At 41.5% G+C, this 21093-nt stretch overlaps 2 protein-coding genes across 3 annotated transcripts; one reads left to right on the top strand and one right to left on the bottom strand.

Annotated features, from left to right (window-relative positions):
* Positions 1–447: 447 nt before the first annotated feature.
* On the top strand, positions 448–2260 carry LOC103357583 (DNA damage-inducible transcript 4-like protein). The gene is made up of 2 exons (XM_008282193.1): positions 448–711; positions 1497–2260. The coding sequence occupies exons 1-2, from the start codon at positions 534–536 to the stop codon at positions 1940–1942; spliced, it is 624 nt and encodes a 207-aa protein (XP_008280415.1). The 5' UTR covers positions 448–533; the 3' UTR covers positions 1943–2260.
* A 1178-nt stretch (positions 2261–3438) lies between these two features.
* Positions 3439–20277, bottom strand: brd8b (bromodomain containing 8b). 2 transcript variants are annotated; one of them, XM_008282191.1, is made up of 18 exons: positions 20220–20277; positions 18627–18723; positions 17940–18009; positions 17787–17836; positions 17581–17703; positions 17419–17499; positions 16885–16949; positions 16133–16299; positions 15211–15402; positions 14648–14741; positions 13872–14014; positions 12312–12750; positions 12189–12226; positions 11913–12106; positions 11397–11489; positions 9790–9858; positions 9236–9521; positions 3439–5035 (listed from the first exon to the last, which is right to left on the bottom strand). In XM_008282191.1, the coding sequence occupies exons 1-18, from the start codon at positions 20236–20238 to the stop codon at positions 4976–4978; spliced, it is 2280 nt and encodes a 759-aa protein (XP_008280413.1). In that variant the 5' UTR covers positions 20239–20277; the 3' UTR covers positions 3439–4975. The 2 variants fall into 2 exon arrangements, with proteins under 2 accessions (XP_008280413.1, XP_008280412.1); XM_008282190.1 differs by lacking the exon at positions 3439–5035 and having other exon boundaries at positions 9051–9521.
* Positions 20278–21093: the final 816 nt, after the last annotated feature.

Here is a 21093-nt window from a genome sequence, read left to right as displayed (position 1 = left end):
TAATAGAAATAACAACAATAATAATAATAATAATAATAATAATAATAATAATAATAATAATAATAATAAGCAGTGCAGAAGAAGGGAATTCTTGTGCCAGGTATTACTCATAAAAAACTAAATGACACAAGCTAACATAAGCTAACATAAGGCTAGCAATGACATTTAAGTAATATCACACATGAAAATTAAATATTGCACCTAAAATATTTAATGAAATATTGCCCTTAAAAGTTCTTGTAAGTGACTCTAAGTGAAATAAGAGTAAAAAACTACACGTTTAAAAGCCCTCATAGCAGAATGACAGGCCACTCCTGTTGTTTTATGTTAGCTTACATTGGCTCTTTAGTGCCGAAGCTTCTGGATTGATCCGCTCAAGCTCCGCCCCCTCCGCCTGATGCAACCGCCGGCCGCTCCGGTATAAAACCTCCGGGACCGAGACCTTCGCTCAGCTCAGCTACCTTTAACTACATGGAGAAAACACGCAACAGACGTTCGGAGGAGACACCGGAGCTTCACAAACAGGAATCAGGATGGTCTATACCGCGGCTCTGCTCTTTGGACACGGACTTACCGTCCCGGCGGAGGAAAACAGCGTCGTAGACATGATCGGAAAGTACTTCAGCCAGCTCACATCCCCGGGCACGACGAGCAGCTGTGCCCGGCGGGGAAGCGTCGAGAGCTGCGATGAGAGAGACAGCAACTCACTTTGTAAGTTGTTCAAAAAGAGTTTAATATAGTTTTTGTTAGTTTGACACATAGTTATATTCGGCAAATTGAAAGTTAAAAAAAATTAAAAGTTTATAGTTTGGGAGAACTTCTTTCTACAGAGCCGTTAAACATGTTTAAATATCAATGCGCCGCAATTAAAGTCGCTAAAAGTGATAGATTAGAACTATTTAAGTTGGCGGAGGAGCAGTTGATCAGCTGTCAGTGCGATGGGGATGAGCCTGATGCAACGGAGGCAGGTCTTGGGTCAGCTGATGACACTCCAGTCAGCTGCTGAGGCCAAACCTTTATTCTGATGACTCTTTAACTATCAAAGTGCAGCTGTGTAGGACATTTATTACATAGTTTAAAAAATAAAAATGCACACAGTGATGCAGGGGTCAATTTGTAGCTGTAGGAAAGTTAATGAAATGACTGTCAGGTAGAGATAGACTGATTTTATTTGGCATTTTTTTTATAAACTGATAAATGAAATGAGCTCTTTTAGGTCTGATGTTGCACCCCTGTCTCTGTCAGTAATCCCTCAGTGTCTCTTCAGCAGGGAAACATCCATAAAAACTAAATAAGAAACTTAAGCTGTCACCACAAACAAGGAAATCACCTTTGGATTAGCCTAGTTATGACAATCACATGTATTTAATATTAATCAGCCCTTATAAAGCCATATCTGTCAATTACTAAGCATGGATATTAAGCTTTTCTAAAAATATACCTACTGTAACATAGTGCCACTTGTTCCTAACATCTCTTTTTGTTTCTTTACACAGTATCTGACCTGGATGTTGGTTTGGAGCATGATCAGCGGCTCCTTCAGCAGGACGTGACCCGGCAGATCGAGCGTTGCCTGACGGAGGCCAAGGCTTCCATCCTCCTCTGCCAGGTGCTGCTGCTGCCTCGCCACATGACCGCCAGGGTCGGCCAGGACGTGGTGCGCGCCTCTGCTGATGAGCCCTGTGGGCTTCGGGGGGCCTCCATCACGCTCTACGTTGAGGGCAAAGACGGCCTGAAGTCCGTGGGGAGCGTCTTCCCCGACCCAACTGTCACTCCGACCTTTGAACTGTCTGTGGTCTTCAAGGCGGATAAGGATGATGGCTGGCCGCCACTCAAGCACATCTTCGATTCCAACAAGGTGCTGAAGCTGAGAGCGGAGTACAGGCTGGTGAAGAGGAAGCTGTACTCCTCTGCCAGTCCTGTTGTTCATGATTTCAACTAGCTTGTGAAGCTGAGAATGTAAACCCGTTACACCTCTTTTTTTTGTGTTTCAAATGTCCAGCTGCATACTGACAAGCATTTTCTGGCGTGCACAGAAAAATACTGGACTTCCTGTATTCTGTTTGTAACTCTAAAGATTGTTCTTTGTCATGTATGAATGTGTAACTGTGAATACTTGCACAGTGTTTTGCACAGAACGGTTGAATGTTAAAAGTTGTACACTGTAAACTTGCAAAATTCATTCCAGGATTGGGCCGGTCTCGGTCCTGATGTGTGCTTCGTTATTTATGCAACTGTTTAATAAATTTTTTTTACACTATTTCTTTGTCCTGTGCTTGCATTCAGGTAAAGATTGTGAATTTCACACATCTGTCACCAGGAGTCATGCAGGTTGATCAAACTTGTATTCACTTTGTGAGCCCTCTTTGTAGGCTGGAGAACCACAGTGAACTGTTACCTAATATATTTACTGAATTCATGTCCCTACTAAAAGAGATGCTTGAAGATAAACCCATAAGTCATTCCCATAAATAAACATGTACTTTAACTTTCTGCAGAGTCCAGCTTGTGACACTGATCTTGAAAGTCTATTCGCAGTTCAACAGTGAACAAAAGAATACATTTAACAGCTGAAGTCTTGCTCAGATAAGCATGAAAGATTGTGACTAAATATATGTCAAGGTATTAAAATATCCCAGTAAAAAATAAATAAATCCCACAGTTACAACAGATCCATGTATTTGGTTCTATCATGCTGATGTCATCTGAATGACCCAATGCAGCAATAACTTACAGTCAAATGACAAAACTACATGACAAGTCTCCTCCAAACCAGTGATTACGCCTACAAAGAGGGGCCACAAATAAAAAATACTCTTTTTAAAAATACTTTTTGGGGAATTAATATTAAAGCCCTGAACTCAGTTGTATTTGGATTAGACTGTCTAGCAATACTTCAGTTGTTGCAGTACAACTGGTGATACCTGCTCAATCCGTTAAGAATGAAAATACTTCTTTTTTTTCCCAATTTTTGAAACCAGCTACTGCATATAAAGGAGTATTCTATACATATGGTTTTGTATTATTGTGACATCTACACATGGTTAAGAAAATATCATTACTTGACTTTTTTGTTAATGTGCTCAAAGATGGAACTTTTCTAATTATTTAGTATTTCAACACATTTAAAATCAGACTATTTTGTCTACTTGTCCAATATTGCAGAATGTGAATCAATGTCATGATAAGAAATAACAGTGAAAATCCCAGGCTTTCATCTTCAATACTTCCTGAGATATTGTTTTACAAACAGCCTCAAATGTCAATTTGCGAAACGTGCTGAAAGCCGGTCAACGGGCAAATTGCAAAAACAAATGTATCTCTAAAAATATTGGATATATCAGGACAAAATTTCACAAATATCTGTATATGCATGCACAGTTTAAAATAAAAATCCGGCAAACTAGAGATCCATCTAACCAAGTGAAGCATCTCTTCTACGTTTAGATCAAATCTTTATTTAACAAATGTACAACAGAACACGTGATACATGGATCAGCTACCCAAACACAAAGCTACATGAGCCACCTCAGGTACAAAACTCTATTTTGTACTCCCATCTAACACACACTACAAACACAGTTCTTATGCCATTTACATAGCACACACTGGCTACATCCTAAGCAACGAGTCGGGATGAATCGGTACTATTTCAGCAACAACAAACTCTGCATGTTGAAGCCCATTAAGTGGCGCCTGGATTTTACCCCACTGCCATCTCATAAACACACCATGTTTAGCTTTTGAACGGGTCTCCTCCGTTGAAGGACAGATATAGGTCTCAGTCTATTTCACAGCAGCATAAGAAGAGCTGTAGCTGTTACTTGAGGTGCAGGTAATTCTACATTACCATTACATGATGCAGCTGCTTTGGGCAAGGTCTGGTTTGCTGTTTTGAAAGCTCAGCCTTTTGGTGCCTTTCAAGGACACGCTGACATCCGAGATGTAAAAAAGTCTGTTGCCGTCCCACACACTGCTCAACTAGAGGCAATAAAGTGTTGAGTGTAGCAGGGTTCATGTCTGTATTTCTTGAGGTTAATTTGAATTATACAATCACAGCCTCGTGTTTTGGAGAAATGTTGGTAGAAATGTAAAGTGTATGCAGTTTAATGGGCTAAAACATGCACTGGTATGTACTGGCCAACAGATTGGACAGTTCGATCCATTACTAAACAGAGAGGACAAGCCACCGGTTCAGTGACACCATCTGCTTTTCTTAATTTAGAAAGATTTCTTGCAGCATTAATGGAAAAGGCAGAAAATCAAGTTCTAAACATTGATGAAACATTGTCAGTGAATTTAACTAGAACATTTTATCGGTGATCAAACTGAAACATTTCTCTGCTCTGCGTCGTGTCAGCCCAACATGCAGTACGAGTGAGACTTTGTGGAACTGTACATTATGATTTCTCAGGTGGCCATCTTTGTTGTTGCTGTCTATAGCGTCTTTTCAGGCCACGGTGGCCGGGCACAATTCGGCGCAGGACACACTCAACAGACAGGTCATTTCATCGACTAGTATCCACGATTCAACACGATCAAATCCGGCAAGTGAGACTCAAACTGCCCTCGATCATTTGATCCTCAGACAAACTTTTGCTGGTGAAAATGTTCTTCTCCTCTTTCCACAGAGCTCTTGTTCCGTCTCCACAGGTGGGAAATGATGACCTACTGCCCTCGCTGGTGAAATGATACGTGGGGAACGTGGTGCGCTGGCTTGTGAGTCCTGCAGTGAAACCCCGTGATGCCGCACATTATGAACAGGAGAAGAAGAAACTCTGTGCAGCTCAGTCAAACACACACATCCACACACACACCCTCATCTATGCCAAAGGACAGATGAACGGCAAACACACACAAACCAGACACACAGAGACCGCACAGTCCTCTCCAGAAAACAACCAAAGGGGCCAGTAAGTAATCAGCTCCAACTTCTGTCAGCCCAAGAGAGGCTCTAAGAAATCTCTCTGAAAGTCTATTTCTTCATTTTGAGGTCGGCCTCCATGGCGCTCCGCCGGCCTCGGGTGCCTCCATCCTGTGCGGAGAGACAGGTGAGGGAAAAACAGGGGAGGAAGAGAAAGAGAGAGAGAGAGAGAGAGAGCAGGAAAAGACTTAACATGAGGGTGTAGAAGTCAAAGGTCAGCTGGAGTGCAGGGAGGCCCAGTGGTGGGCCTCCTCGTGTGATCGAGCTCCGTACAAAAACACAGCACAGTCCACCTCGGAAGGCTTCCTCCGCAAATGAAGGACAGAAAAAAATAATGATGAACAAATAAAAAGAAGGGAGATTAAAAAAGAATAAAGAAGGAGAAAACAAATTAGAACATGCAGAGACATGGACAAGCGCACGTGAACAGAAAAACACAGGAAACCGGCATGGGGTCATTAACCGAAGGTCGACGGAAGCTGATGGGAGGTGACTGGGACCTGTATGTATGTATGTGTGTGTTTGTGTCTGTGGGGAGGATATTGTGTGCAAACAGAACTTAAAGTTTATGAGGGTGACACAGACGGAGTGTGGAGATGTATGAGAATGTGTGTGTTTGTGCGTGAGAAGGAGAAACTGTAAAGGAGAGCAGAGTGAGAGAGAGAAAGAGGATCAGTCGCTCTTGACATACCACACATCAGTACAGCTGAGTTTGGACCGCTGGTTTGTTTGACCGGAGTGTTTGACACGAGTTTCTTACTTCAGCGTCTCTCTCAACAGCTGTTGCAAAACCTGACTGACCAGATAACTGCTGTTCACAAGGAGGAAAAACAAAAACTCTGCAGAAACTATCCAAAGTCTGATGGGTTCGAGTTACTCTGAGCTTTATCGAAGGAAAGTCAGAGCAGAATACCAACAAAACTCAACAACAGAACTTTCTAATCTTGATCCGAGTGATCCGAGTCTTACAAGGAACTATTTTTTCAGCTGTTTTTGCATGAAAGATGTCAGATTTTATGTCTATTTTCATCTGACTCGTCTCGCTGGTTTGAGGCTCAATTAAACTAATATTTAATATAAAACAACCTCAGAAGATCTTGGTCGACTGAAATCATATGTTCTCAACCAGCCAATTGGTGTGGGTTAAAAAAAAAAAAGAAAGTCTGCATATAATCTCATAGCTCATGTTACGTGCTCGGCTTATTAGCCTAAATGAATTATGAATAAACAGAAAAACGAGTATTTGCAGCACATTACATCATTCAAACCTGGTTATTTTACACTGTAATGACAAGCATGGACTGTAGCTGCCCATTTTCACACGATATCTAAAAATAGAACCACATCAGATGGTAATCGCAGCACAAGAACTACTGAGGAATGTAACATAAGTTAGCTGCTGTTTTTAGAGGTTCTGTCATGTTGGTTGTTGAGCTGTAATATGGGAACTGCTGTTTGTTTTACCAAAATGCAGCAGCGACACTGATGACCTCTTTAACATGGTGTCAATTAGTTAACACCAAGTAAACGATAAATGAGTCAGATCTAGCAGTCTCCATTAGGTTGGGTGACTTTAAAGTTGTGAAAACTTTCAGTGTGAGGGTGTTCAGAGGTAGTCTGTCCCCCCCAATGCGAAAATGTATTGGGATATTGATGTGGCACTCTTTTCCTTAAGAAATAACACCAACAACTGTCCCACCAATCAGAGTTTGGTCTGAGGAACCAACCAGCTGATCAGTCGACTCTGATACCATAGCCCGACAAGATCAGTGAGCGGTTCAGCTGCACTCAAAGAATCAGCTTCATGCTCTGGCAAAGGAAAAAGACTCAAACATTTAAAAGTTTGTAGCTTGTAAGTTGCCTTTCTACATATCTAGTGTAATCTTAAATTATAAGTAGTGAAAATAGATGCTTTTATCGTGGCATCACTAAAAATATTCCACTAAAACCCAACTCCAAGGTGGTGAAGTGTTCTTAGATTACGACTGTTTAATAATATCGGTCAGCGTTTAATGGGTCTTAAAATGAGTTCAGTCCTTACGACTCAAAAAACAACAACTGGTTTCCTTTAATGGCGGCAAATGAAGAGACAGAGAAAGGAAAGAGATCAGAGGTGTAGACAGATGTGTGCTGAGAGTGTTTGCGTTGAGACAAGCGTGTGCAGAGCGTGGCCTGGTTCTGGTGAGATCTGAGCGAGAACCTGAATACTTACAAAGAGAGAGAGAAGGAAAGCAGGAGAGGCCATTGGGACACTGTCCTGTAGGAGGACAAACATTGGAGTGAGAAAGAGAAAGAAAACACACACAGACGTGCGTGAGAAAGCAAGTTTCATACAAGTCTGCGTCAAACACGGAGGGACGGGCGTCCACTTAACCTCAGCACGGCACGTTCACAAGCGCACTTGTGTTGACGGAACATCAAAAAGACACACACACACACACACACACAAACTCACGAATGCAGATAGGAAGTTGAGAGAATGACATGTACAGACACAAAAACACAAAGAAATACACCGAAGACAATCGGGCATATACAAAGCAGTCAGGCACGCTCCCATTTACACACAACAGTTCCCGTCATGGCTCCCATGAAAAATATCATGACTCCAATCATAGCTCATCCATGAACTATAAATGGTATTTTGTGTTTATTATTGAAGCTCTAAATCAGGTCTGACTGCCTAATTTCAAGCCCAGTTGAGTTTACTGTCCAAAAGCAACCACAGAACCACAGATTAAAGCATTTAATACGGTGGTGTGAACATTTTCTGTGATGAAAATCATTTGCAAAATTCAACAACACTTTTGGACTTCCCAAGAAACCGTTGCTAATTCCCAAATTCTGTTTGACACCTCTGAACTCCATGATACTTTAAAAAACGCCATGAGTAGCAGAGACTCTGTTCAGACACACAATCGAGACGCTCACATTCATACAGCTTGGAGAAAGTAATACACAGCACCAAATAAAAGAAATATATATATATATATCACTGTGGACGTATGCAGACAGACAGACAGACGGGGATAAACGAGCATGAGTCAGTGACAGGCAGGTGCAGACAGGAGTTGGAGAGGAGAGGTGCAGCCGGCATGCAGGACATGAATCAGCTGGAAAGTCAACATCAAGTCAGTTATTCCACTGAAGTCGAACAGACAGCGTGTGATGTGTACAACAATGTATGCAGGTCTGACTTCCTCCTTTTAACCTTCTACATACAATCAATACTGCGCTCACTGTGTCCTAAATGCATCACAGGCTTCTGATACCAGACACCAGCAGATACTACACATGTAGACAACACATTAGCAGAGTGCTGTGGCATGACTCAGGTATAGTAATGGCAAGAAATTTAACCAAAGTGGCAAAACTGTGTGGTTGTATGAAAGCATATGGGTTTAATCTAACGTCATGTACAGTCAGAACCGATGCACGCGTCAGTGATGATCAATGCAGCCTCATGATCAAGTATATAATCTGTAACTGACACAGCAAGAAACAGGTGCTTAAACACAGCCAAGTCAATTTAAACGCCACAAAGTTGGAGCACACCAGAGCTCTGAACCCATCAAAATATCAATATAGCAGCAGGTGGGAACCATCAAGCGCAGACAATAACATGTTTGGTTCTGAATTGGAGAGGGTTGCACATTAAAACTGGATTTTTTGAGAATTATACTGACTATGGTTAACTAAACAAAAACACAACATAAGTGCACTGCTATGGCAACAGGTTTCTGTACCGTCAGTGAAAAGGAGACAGAACGTGAAACTCATCCATTCATGACATTTCTAAAAATTTGTCCCCATTCATAAAGCACGACTGACATTACTGAGACATTTTAATGAGCCTGCAATGGTCCTTCCAGGCAGAGTTTCCCTTTCATATTTTATGTTTATGTGTATTCATATGACATCTTCCATATGTAGTAGGACACTAGACTGAAATTCTATCTATCTATCTATCTATCTATCTATCTATCTATCTATCTATCTATCTATCTATCTATCTATCTATGCCCTGCACACCTACACAGCTGTTTTCAGTGATTCTGATTAAAACCTCGTCTCTGGATAAAGTTGAGATTTTGTTTGAGGTCCATAGACAAGAATATAGATGTGGAAGTTCAACTGAATAGAAGCTGAGAAACTAAATGGACAGTTTGAGAGATAAAAAGTTCAGTTTCAAAACAATGACATCTTCAGACTTGGAAGCTTTGTTTCGATTTTGCTAAAGCATAGTTCTTCATCAAAATCAGCCTTTTTAAAGGAGGCATAATTTCCCCCCCGCCACGCTGCCCAACCCACCTTCTCAGCCGGCTCTCCAGGCTTACGGTTTCCCTCCCTGCCGCGGAGGCTCTTGGCGGAGATGGCGCTCTCTGAGGTCTGCATGATGAGCTGGGTGGCCAGGAACTGCTGCACGTGCTCCAGGACGTCACGCTGCATCTCCAGCGCCATGTGGTACACGTCGTGGTCTGACGAGTTGTACATGACGGCGTTCTGAAACATCAACATGATGTCGCGCTGGAACTCAGCCGTGGTGCGGATCACGCCGGACTCGATGTTCTTCTTTATGGCTGACAGGTCCATGGGTCTGGAGCAGGATTAGAGGTGGAGGCAGCGTAGCAGAGAAGAGATGTGTTTATTAAAGTTTGTGCTACTATTAGCTGTGAAGGAGAATTTTGGTGTAGAAATGCACCAAGTACACTTAACACAACACTCAGGCTGTAATAAAAGTCTGCTTTGGTGTGATAATTCAAAAGCCTGTGCCAGACTGGAGTCCTCATACAATCTGTTTGCAAGCATACGACTGAAATTTGACTGAAAACAGGGAATGAGTCCATGTATGTGTGTAGTCTGACCTGTGTACGATGCTGTGGTAACCGGGGGCGATGTCATCTGACACAGGCTGCAGGAAGACGCTGGCATACCTGAGAGACACACAGTACCAAAAGTAAAACACCTGTTTCCTCTCCACAGCTGCAGAAGAACTTGTCCCTGCAGCACCTGCAGCACCTGCAGTGCCTCTGTCCCAGATTAGACCTGCTTTTGTCGTAATTATGTCAGCATACATTTTGACCTATTAAGAGCAGAGGCCCGTACGATGAAGCAGGATTTGAGGTCAGCGAGGTAACTTCAGGTAACAAGGGTTTCGAGGGTGGTTTCCTTCTTACTGACCCTCATCACCACGGTAATTTATGTTGTTTGAGATAACAGATCAACACACGTAAAAACAACACCTACTATCTAATCAGTTCTCTTGTAAAATTCCATCACCATTCACAGATAATCAGCGATAAAATCCCAAAACAGAAACTGACTACAGCACTAAAGCCTGATAGCTACGTGTTGACCTTATAAGATTTACAGAACCTTATCAGTTTAATGATGTTTTTGCCACCACCGATGCTGCAGCTGAAAGTATATATGCTAAAAAATACTTTGAGACTGCATGAGATGACTGAACTCATGTTCCACATCACAATGAAAACAGCTTTACATGTACTACTTGATTCTTTAAATAATCAGCATTAAGGGACAACACCTATGTTTTTTTTATATAAATCTAGTGGTGCATGATGATAATTAAACTGAATCTTGACTACAAAATCTAAGCAAGTTATACACAGATGGACAGTGATATTGATCAGCTTGTTTACTTGTACATTCACACAATCTGTGTTTTTTTGGACACCTTTCCTTCCTGCTCCAGCAGCTGTGTTGCTTTTAGCCTGTAACATGTTTTCAAACTCCTAATATTGGTTCAGGATTACTCTTGTTTCTTCTTGTGAGAAAAATGCGGCTCCACACCCTACCATGATTGTGATTGGCTCCTTTCATTGTCCTTTTTCTGGGTTGGTTTATTGAGTTAATAACCAGCTTTGTGTGATGGCTTAGCCTTACTGTGTTTAGGTTTAGTGAAGCCAGATACGAAAAGATACCTTTGATATGCTGAACCTGCTGTACAGTACATGATGCAATATGTGTGTTTTAAAGTCACCTTGAGCCCTAATGGGTTAAAACAACCATCTCATTTTCTGTAGGTTAACTTAGTTTAATGAATCTTACATCTGAAACTTGTTGAAATGCTTGACTTTTATATGTTCTTGGCTGCTATTGAATATTAGATATGATCAACATGCTGGTCTCCTCTTCTGTTTGTACTTATTAGGCACAAAATGTCAAATGTAAAGCAGCAGCTCAAATACTGAGAAGACAGAGGTCACTTTCTAAGCACGGTTTCAGCACATGTGGGGGTTTTATTCACCAGAATATATTGATAGAGGATGACTGGATCTAATGTGGCTCATATAAATAAATACTAATGATTTTATTAGCCACCGGTAATTCAGTGACAAAAGCTCAATACTATCAAGATATCTGTGAAGATGTTAAAACTTAAGGGTGCTTTATTTTGACCAAAATAGACTTCAGTGATTCATGGTTTAGGTCATCCATGAAGCTCTACCTGTGGTTGGCTGCTGCTCTCCACACCAGCATTATGGCTTTCTTCCAGATCTTCTGCGCCTGGACGGCCTCCTGATCCTCACCACACGTAGAGCTGAAGCAGAAACAGGAGCAGAAGAGGAAGAGGAGGAGAGAGGAAGTAAAGGCAGAGGGGGAATGAAGAGATGACCGTCAGCAGTGAGTGGAAGTCAGAGGAGAAGTGACAAGTAGAGACAAAAGTAAATGCTGTTAAGACTTTTTTATGGCTGTGGTCAGAAACTGCTTAGCTCAGAGAAATGGAGTCCTAATCTGATTCAGAGGTCATGACATGAATATTCATGACAAATGCGAGCTAAGCTGTATGCATTTATAAAGCATTACTTCTGCTAAAATGCTTGGTTGCAGTTAGGATGGGGGTTACGTCAGGACAGAAATTCACACAGGCTTCTGATTTCACTTTTCCTGCATCTAGGGCACCGCTCCTGTGTGATAATATGACACAGTTGTTACAGTCCTTTCTGCGGGCACGGACACCTACAGCTGTGAGGACGAGGCTGGGCTGCTGGCCAGTGAATCTGCAGTGTAGCGCTGGGAGGGTGGACCGTAGCCGTCTTCGCTCTCACTGGCCGCCCGCTCGACCTCCGACAGATAGGGACCCTCCCCACACTCCTCCTTCAGCTCCATCCCTTCTTCAGGGTCACCCTCACTGCCTGCCTCCTCTTCCTTCACCTCCTGGGTTCAACACATACAGAGTAAAATGGCAGCTTTTCTTTTATTTACAAATGCTGTGAATATGTGTCGGTGAGCGTGTTACCTTGGACTCTTTCCCGGACACAGAGCTGTCCTCAGAGTCTGCAGTACAAAATGAGAAGAGAATTAGAGGATATGAATATGTGAGCAGTATTTCCGTGTGTGTCTACACGTGCTTGCCACCCACCAAGGCAAGGTGGGTTCGGTTCAGGCTGACTCCACTCCTCTCCTTCACTCTTCACTGTCGCTTCAGTGGCCTCCTTCGCTGCAGCCCCCTCTTCTGTAACTTCGCTCCCAGTTGCACCGTCATCAGAGGCAACAGAGGACGTGACATCACTCCCCGTCACCTCAGCTCCTTCGCAGTTTCCCTTAAGCTGCTCTTCTCTTTTGGCGTCCGGCTGATTTTGCGTCTCCAGGCTGGCAGTGGCCGGTGCCGACATCGTGGCCACATCCTGAGGTTCCTGTGTGGGATCAGAGTCCTGCACTGTTGGTGTGGGGTCGGACGCCTTCAGTTCCTGGGTCTCCCAGGGGCCGGGCAGGGTGTGACCTTCTGAAACAGCCTCTTCACACAGCGAGAGAGCTGCTTCCACTGCAGCTGCATCCAACGCCTCCACAGAGTCATCGACCTGGGATGGTGGACAGAGACGAGCACACAGGAAGAAAGAAGAGAAATCATTATGTGCTGAAAACTGACCACACACACAAAACTTGAGCATGCCCCATGTGACCTTAATGATTCAGCAGATGTTCTTTATGTAATATAATATTTGGTCTGTTTGTCTTTTCTACACTGTGCGCAGGTCAAACAGTTCATGTGTGTGTGTGTGTGTGTGTGTGTGTGTGTGTATCTACCACATAAGCCAAGATAAAGCACCTGCAAGACTGATTGAGTGAAGTTCATGTAAGCAAAGAAAAAAAAACACCCCAAAGGTCAACAAAAAGGCAGAAATCACTACGCTAGTAAGTGTTGTAATGACCAAAAGCAAATTTCTCTCTTTGAGATCTGTTGTAAGAATACTGTATTTAATGAGGTGCTTAAAAGTTGTTTGCCTTTGCAATGTTTGGCAGCAAATACTCCACAAACTGGTGCAGTGAGACACTTTCTGTTGACGACTTTGTACTGGGTGTCCACTATTACCTTCACAAACCCAGTTTAGTGTAAAAAGCTTTAAAATGAGTCTACGTAAATAGCTTTGTTTCTAGTCAGTCTTGCCTCTTTTGTTGATGGTGAAGAAGGCAAACTGATTTCAGGGCAGCAGACTGTTTGGTTGCACTGACGCATCGCATTTTTAACGAATTACATTTTTAGTATTTTAATTCTGAACGTGGATGCTCCGACAGCAAAACCTCTGTTCCCAGCCATAGTTTAGTCGCACTCTTTCCAATAAATACTAGTCCTTCTATCCAATCTCTGACTTTCCCATGGCTTAAGAATGTACTTGTGGTGATGGCGAGTTTGGCACTACTGATGTGCATGCACAGATTCAGGCGGCTCAAAGGGGGAGAGTGTAACCCACGTTGTTTCTGTGAAGCTACAATTCACAGAATACATCACATGCATCGGTTGCTGCAACTTGGCACAGAGAAGTGTTGTGGCAACGTATGCACCTCAGACAAGTGTGTGACCAAATATTAGCGAGTTTGAAAGGTTCTTATGTCAGATTTTATGTTTTCGTCACATGTGTAACCAAAGTGGTTGCTTGCTGTCTTTGAATGTGACCCGTTTTTATATACACGCTATATGTACCTTTTCCTCTATGATGGCAATGATGTCTCCCACCGTCTCCAGGTCCAGCTCGTCTCCCATGTAAGACACCGCTACGAGGTCTTCTTCTACTAATCCCGTCTCCTCAGCGAGCTCTGCCTTCACTGTGGCTTCAGCTTCACCTTCTGCAAACCCACACGGATGAGTAAATAAGAACAAAAGCACAGAACAAAGACCTCACAGCAAAACTCTGAGTTTGGACCCAGAATAATCATCTTCTGCAAACCACAGGGCAGTGACCCTAAACAAGACCTGGTTACATAGACGGAAACTAAATTCACGAAACCACACAGAATTTATAGCAGGTCATGTCGACCAGTAACATGACTCTACAATTTGTTTGTTTGGTTTTTCTTGGCAGTGTGTAGTTTGAAGGACATTCTTCTCTTTATTCAGAAATAGAAGAAAAATGTCAGCAAATGAAGGGGAAAGAGAGACACGCAACAATGTTGGCCCAGATGGAGGAAACTGAGATCTCAGTATATGCTATGTGTCGGTCACCACAGCAGCAGGTTTGTTTACTTTGCTTTTTAAAATGTTTCTTTTCCTGTATTTTGCATGTTTACTGGCCACAAAGTGTAGAGTCGGTACATTGTCACTAAACACAAGACATTTCCCAAGATCACGACCAAAGCAAGTGTTCGACGCACAAAAACAAGTTAGAGAGGTCGTGTTTTTCCAAGAATCATCCTTCAAAATGAGTAGGCACTATTCATTCTGTTTGTGCATGCACCAACAGGCATTCAAAGGAAATGTACCTGTAATGATGTCATGACCAGGTGGTAAAGCAGTAGCTGCTGTTGCCGTCTGTACTCCGTTGGTCAGGCTTCCAGCAGAGTCTCCCTCCGCAACCTGTCACCAGAAAAATACAATAAAGGCAAAGAAAGTGAGCCATTAAACCAGACCTATTATAAAACGAACAATATTATTTATTGTTAAATTAGAATATTGTAGCAAAGCTCTTTTAAATCAATACTGCTTTTAAAAAAAATGAATGAATGAAATATCTTATAACTGAGAATGTTATTATGTTTTCATTTCTATAATTATGGCTTATAGCTTATGAAAATCAGAAATACAACATGAAAAGTCATAATCACCTAAAATAAAACCAAAAACGCCTTCTAATGAATACAGTATATAAGAAAATTTATCATTTTGAATTAAATTGTGAGAAAAAAAAATCACAATGTTCTATTCTTTTTTAAATGCACTCGTATATAACAATCGAGTCTCTCTTTTTCCTTCATCGTTTTACATAACGTTACATCTCTGCTCTCGTAGTTTTGCATGCTCTGACTAAATCCAAGCTGCCTCTCACCAGGCGGGGGCTGGCTGAGATGAGGTTGCCTTTTTTCAGCAGTTCTGAGAGTAGAGGTGAGGGCGGCGGCGTGGCTTTCTGAGTTAGGAGCCTTTTCTGTGGTGAGTCATCGACTAGAGCGGCCAGTCCTCCATCTTTGGGCACCGGTCCTGGAGGGTCCGCTGCTGGTAGAAACACTCCGACCCCCTGGGCCTGGCAGAGGCAGCAAAGAATCCATGAGAGGAGGTTTAACAGTATTTTTTCACTACAAACTATAATGTGAGATTGTTTTTTTCTCTCTTTGTAGAGGTCACAGTGAAGTCCCTGCCGCTTTCTAACTCAAGAAATCATTACGAACAGAAACTCTGAGGACTTAATGTGGCTAAACATCCTGATATCAAATTACAGTTTATGTAAAAACCCCAAAATCCTGTGCAATGAAGCCTGAATCAACTGAAGTGACTGCTAATATAAATATGTTCAGGGAAATGAATTTCTTCTCATAGGAGTGAAAATTATTTTGCTGAATAAATAAAATCATTTCCCATTTCCCTCCCAGCACTGGCACTATCTGTCTGTAAGATAAGATTAGATAAGTGTTTATTAATGCCACAGTGGGGACATTTGAAGTACTAACTCCTCCATATGTGGATATTCAGCACAGAATCCTCTGGATGTGGAAAATGACTCTAATTCTGCACATATCAATGGTACTGCACAGATTCTTCCACAAGTAGAAAAACTGATATTGTACAGAATCTTGTATATGTAGAATAACTGATGTTGCACAAAGTATCTATAACGCACAAGTGGAATGTGTTGATATTGCTCCAAAATGAAGTGTGACAGTTTTTCAGTGTGCGGCCTGTTGGGAGCAGTGCTGGTTTTCCCAGCCTATCTCCCAGTGCTAAAGGTGTAAATAAGGCAAACCCTGTGTTCTTACAACTGAGTGGGTGGTGGTGTCATCGGAGGAAACGCCTCCTGTATCCATGGGTGGCGTGGGGACTGAAGAGTCGGCCTGAGAATCCATGGTTGGGGGGCTGGTGCCCAGGGGAGAACGTACAGTGACGCTGGGAAGACGCTTCGGTGTGTTTTTCACGGCCTGACGAGCTTTGATGGAAACAGAGGGTCGGGGGGGGAGCGAGAGTGAGGATTAATCGATTTTCTTACTCACCTCAAGGAATCAGAGAGAAGTGCAGCTCAGAAATCATGAGCAAGGCATCATGTGATGGTACAATTTCAAGCCAAGTACCAAGAAACATCCTCTTTCCTAAGCAAATAACTAAGAAAAAATATTCCAAGAACCCAAAGAAATTCCAGCAGATTAATCACATTTCCAGACTGGGACACCCCCTTGCTGGAACAAAAATGCATATTTCATCTTCTCTTCTGGTTTTGTTGTAACGTCTTTGTGTACCACTAAATGTTTTATATACACAACACCATTACGTAACCACTGACATCGGTGCATCTTTGCTCTTAACATAAAACTGTACAAGACTGCAGGGATCATTAAGAATTTATTTCTGCAAAACAGCAAATGTTATATGTGACAGATATCTATTAAAATGTACTGTATTTTGATGCAACTTCAAAATCTTCCACATAGTGCAAAGGCAGCAGCTATGACAGAGGAAAGTATTCAGCAATAAATACCCACATGATCTTCCCAGAGTGAGACTGAACTTAAGTTACCTTGGTACGCAGTTTCTGTGGCTTTCCTCTTCTGTTCTGCTTCTTCCTCCTCCTGCTTCTTCTTTCTGGAGTAAAAAAAAAAAAACACTTGAGCGACTGACAATGTAAGGATCAGTGCCAGTAAAAGAGAGATGAGACTGTGTTTGACACCACAGCCAAAAGGGAAAACCCTCTGTTCTGTGTGAGTAATAGTCAGCTGCTGTTGCGTAGTGGCAACTACAGTTTTACTAGTCAGCAAGACGGTATGAATGGTGAACTCTGACGTGGTGAAACATGACGACAAAATGTTGCACGTGTTACACAACATCTTAAGCTAATTGCAAAGCTAAAGAATTTTGGACAAGTCTACATTTTGACCAGATGGTGCAGGTACGTGTGTCACGGAGTCACCAAAATTATTATCATTCATTCTCTGGAGACCATGGAAGTGTGGACCAAAGTTCATGGTGAACCATCCAATAGTAGCCGAGACGTTTCACTTTCTGGTCCAAAGTGTTAAACTGGCAATTACTTTCAAACAGATGAGAGTCTTACAGTGTGATTTCTGCCCACAGCTCCTTCAGCTGGGAGTCCATGTGGCCCGTCTGTATCAGATCCACCTCCTTCTTCAACTTCCTGTCAGGACGAGGAACAAGAACGAGGTTAAATCTCATATCTCATAGTCATTAAAGGTCCTCCATTAAAATGTTTATGTACCTGTACTGCTCTTGTGTGTCTCGCAGCAGTTTTTTCAGCTCCTCTATTCTCTCAGCGGTCAACCTACGAACGATGACATCTTCGATGGTCTCGACCACCTCACCCTTCTCACCACGTTTACGCCTGAGGCAAAGTGAGCACACACACTTTAAGTCAAATTTCTCATTATTCTGCACATAGATGTGCATCTGTGTTGAAATACTGACTTTGGTGCTTCTGTGGCTTCAAGCAGTTCAGAATATTGTGAGGCACAGTGCTGAGAAACAGACAGAGAAACAGTGTTATTCAGTTCAGTCTTGCTGCAGCAAAGCTCAACTGACAAATTCAGAAACTGCTGTGTAGGTTCGTAGCTCTCTCACCTTCTGTGAGAACCAGTCAGGTGGACGACCAGGCTCTGAGAAAGGCTTGATGGCTCTACTTACAGACACCCTGGAAGGTAAAGAGACACTTCAGAGTAAACACGCATGTTGAGAAGACGATCAAATAAATGTATGTGGTGACTAAGGACACTCAGTTGTACATCCTAATTTCAGGAATTATAACAGTTTAGCTTTTTTTTTATATATATATATTGTTTGATTTTTGTGTTGTCTTACAAACCCCCAATTTTCAAAGTCGCATACAACACTTGTGGTCGATGTCTTTTCTGCACACATTGTGCTGTTGTACTGCTCACTTTGAGAGCAAGACAAAAATATAAAAATCTAGATATAACAGAGACAATATGAATCAGAAGCAGAATCAGTTTATTGTCGTTGCACATGTCACAAGCACTTGTTGCTCTGTACTTGTGACATGTGCAAGGACTATAAACAACATGCTGGATACAGTTACACGTATGTGCATCTAAGCGTGCATCCAGAGACTTACAGAATCAATGCGAACAGGCACTGAAGCGATTCTGACTCAAAACCTTATGAAGACACTTTATGTAGGTTGTTCCTTTAATTTGTCACCTTTCTGTGTTACACATATTTCACTGAATGATGCAGTGTCCTATTTGTGAATGGCAAAAACAGATTTTTGTGTGAGTTATTTGTTTTTACCAGTTTTGGTCGCCACTCCTCATAACAGAGGAGGCCAGGCACAGTTTCTCCCTGACTGACCAGGGCTCCGTCGGCCCGACATTCAGTATCTTGTGTTCTGCGAAAAAAAAAAGAGCAAACATAAAGATAAACTGTTACATGTCTAGATATTCTTGGTAGCCTCTAGCTTGCTACTAGCTAATGGAAATACTTTTTAGGACACAAAGTCCAGTCAAAATCCACAGATGAGAGCAGCAAGCCTGGAACAGAAGAGTCAGCCCGTTCAGCTGAAACAAAAGTCACTGCACTTTGGACACAGTTCTTCAAACTTGGTTTAATTTGAGGCAGAGAATAACAACAAGTAGCAGTGACAGAGACTTGCTTAAGAGATGTAAAGAAAGTGTTTTGATAGTTTCACTTACATGCATCAAATGCAAACCACTAAAAAAGCACACAATAAGAACATGAAGGTTGGTGGCATGAACAAACCCTGAATGTGTGCCCTACCCGGCTTGAAATCTCCTGATAACAGAGCCCCTCCGCCCTTTGCTGCACTTCCTATTGGCAGCTGCAGGTACGTGTGAAATCTTTTTTTTAAATTACATGTGTAGATGAATGTGTTTGTATACGTTTTTCATTGCTTAAAATTTAAATGTTCACCTGGGAACCTTAAATATAGGCTAAAGCCGATAGACTGCAATGAAACTTTTTTTTTTTTTTTTTTTTTTTAAATCCTGGCTCTCTTTAGAAAAAAGTTGTTAAAAAATAAACAGAAATTATAGATATCGACTTAAATGAAACATATTTTTATGATGACTTTCTCAAACCTGCTAAATTCTGCCATAACAACATTCTCACAACATACAGTACAAGTCCACATGTACACAACGCACAAACCACGTATATTCAACACAAAATATGAGTTAAAGGACACTACAACTGGTATAATAATTTAATCTTTCTTGTATTTCACATTCTCTGGTGGTTTATAATCTCAAGCTGACTGTTCAGTGTTTTGTTAGTTCAATTTGTTTTGGTTTGTGATAACGTTTACATGACGGTCCGGTCTCTTTACAGTTAGTTTAAACCGTACACTTTTTTAAATGTAGTAATGATGTAGTTAAACATAAAATATATAAGAAAATATAAACTTAAAAACCCGCAGCAGCTCAAGCTAGCTAGCTAAAGGGTTTTATTATTTACCAAAGTTAGCTCGCTACAGTTAGCTACATTGTTGATATTAGCTTGTGCCGTGTTCCGAGAATGCCAAATAAATGTATTACAGCATTGTGAGTCGTGTTAGTGACAAATACTTGAGATTCATTGTAAAGTAAAAACCAACAAAATTACTAAAATAGCTAAAACTCCCATTTCAGCAAACAATAAAACACAGTAGTCTAATATGTAAATATTAGCGTTAGCTTAGCAATGCTGATTGAGGGGGACACATTCATGAGACACACACGGCTACAAAGCGGTGTAACGTTTTATAAAGCAGCACGGCACCAGAGACCCGTCAAACCGAATTAACTACACTGTCTGGAACTTGTTTGTTGCAACTGTTTTCTTTAAATCAGGCAAACTATCGAAAAAATATGTCAAAATGTTACTCACTGCCGATACCGCTCGCCATTGCTTTTGTAACAGGGCCGTGGGCACAACTTCCGCCGGACAGGTTTCAGTGGCGCACACAAACAATTATAGTGAACGGGGCGGGCGGAACTGAGCGTGAAAAGGGAAAAGATTGTTACCGCTGATTTAAAATAACCAGAACAAAACTGTTTGACAGATCTGCCTGAGCCAGAAGAATTTTTTTTTAATCTAAAGGGTTTGTTTAGTAATTTTTATTTTTATTTAATAAAAACTTTGGGATGAGAGGAGGTTTGATGTGATGCAACATAGAACTATTGTATATTTTCACAGCATTAAACAGGAAAACACAAGTGACTTCTCAGTAAAGTGTCAGAATCTATATGAATATTATTTATGTTAATAGATTGGCAGTCTGTGTGTAAAATGTGTGGTCTGTTATAAAACACACACACACACACACACACACACACACACACACACACACCTTTCACATGTATAAAAACAATTCAAACTCACAGAAATGGATTGCAAACACAGGTGTGCAACTACACAAACAAAACCCAAATATTAAAAAGAACACATGTGTATAGATGATTTACAAACAAATAAAAAGTATTTGCAATTGTCCTCTTTTAAAAGGGGATTTATGAATCAAGAAATAATCTGTAGATCTCAATTCTGCAGTTGTGGATTTGTGTTGAACACAGTCTTGAGACTAATTTGTGCACATCTATCACTCAGCCATTGCTTATTGTGTCCTTATTGAGAGCTGCAATCATAGCAAAGTTGACATTATGACCAATGTTGTAGATTATAAATCTCCTAAATGCACCCCGACCCCAACATTTTTTTTCCTGCAAGACTATTACAATGAATTATTAAGACTTCTTTTCCA

This window comes from Stegastes partitus, unplaced genomic scaffold (assembly GCF_000690725.1).
Source record: "Stegastes partitus isolate 25-593 unplaced genomic scaffold, Stegastes_partitus-1.0.2 Scaffold263, whole genome shotgun sequence".
Classification (NCBI taxonomy): Eukaryota; Metazoa; Chordata; class Actinopteri; family Pomacentridae; genus Stegastes; species Stegastes partitus.
The sequence above is the reverse complement of the archived record's forward strand: the minus strand, read 5'-3'. Positions and strand labels throughout refer to the sequence as shown.

Excerpts from the sequence above, each read along its gene's own strand:
- LOC103357583 (XM_008282193.1), top strand. The coding sequence starts at position 534 with ATGGTCTATACCGCGGCTCTGCTCTTTGGACACGGACTTACCGTCCCG. Across the intron at positions 712-1,496 it reads GAGAGACAGCAACTCACTTT|TATCTGACCTGGATGTTGGT; the intron begins GTAAGTTGTTCA and ends TTCTTTACACAG.
- brd8b (XM_008282190.1), bottom strand. Across the intron at positions 17,500-17,580 it reads GACACACAAGAGCAGTACAG|GAAGTTGAAGAAGGAGGTGG; the intron begins GTACATAAACAT and ends TCGTCCTGACAG. Across the intron at positions 12,107-12,188 it reads TGTCCGGGAAAGAGTCCAAG|GAGGTGAAGGAAGAGGAGGC; the intron begins GTAACACGCTCA and ends TGTTGAACCCAG.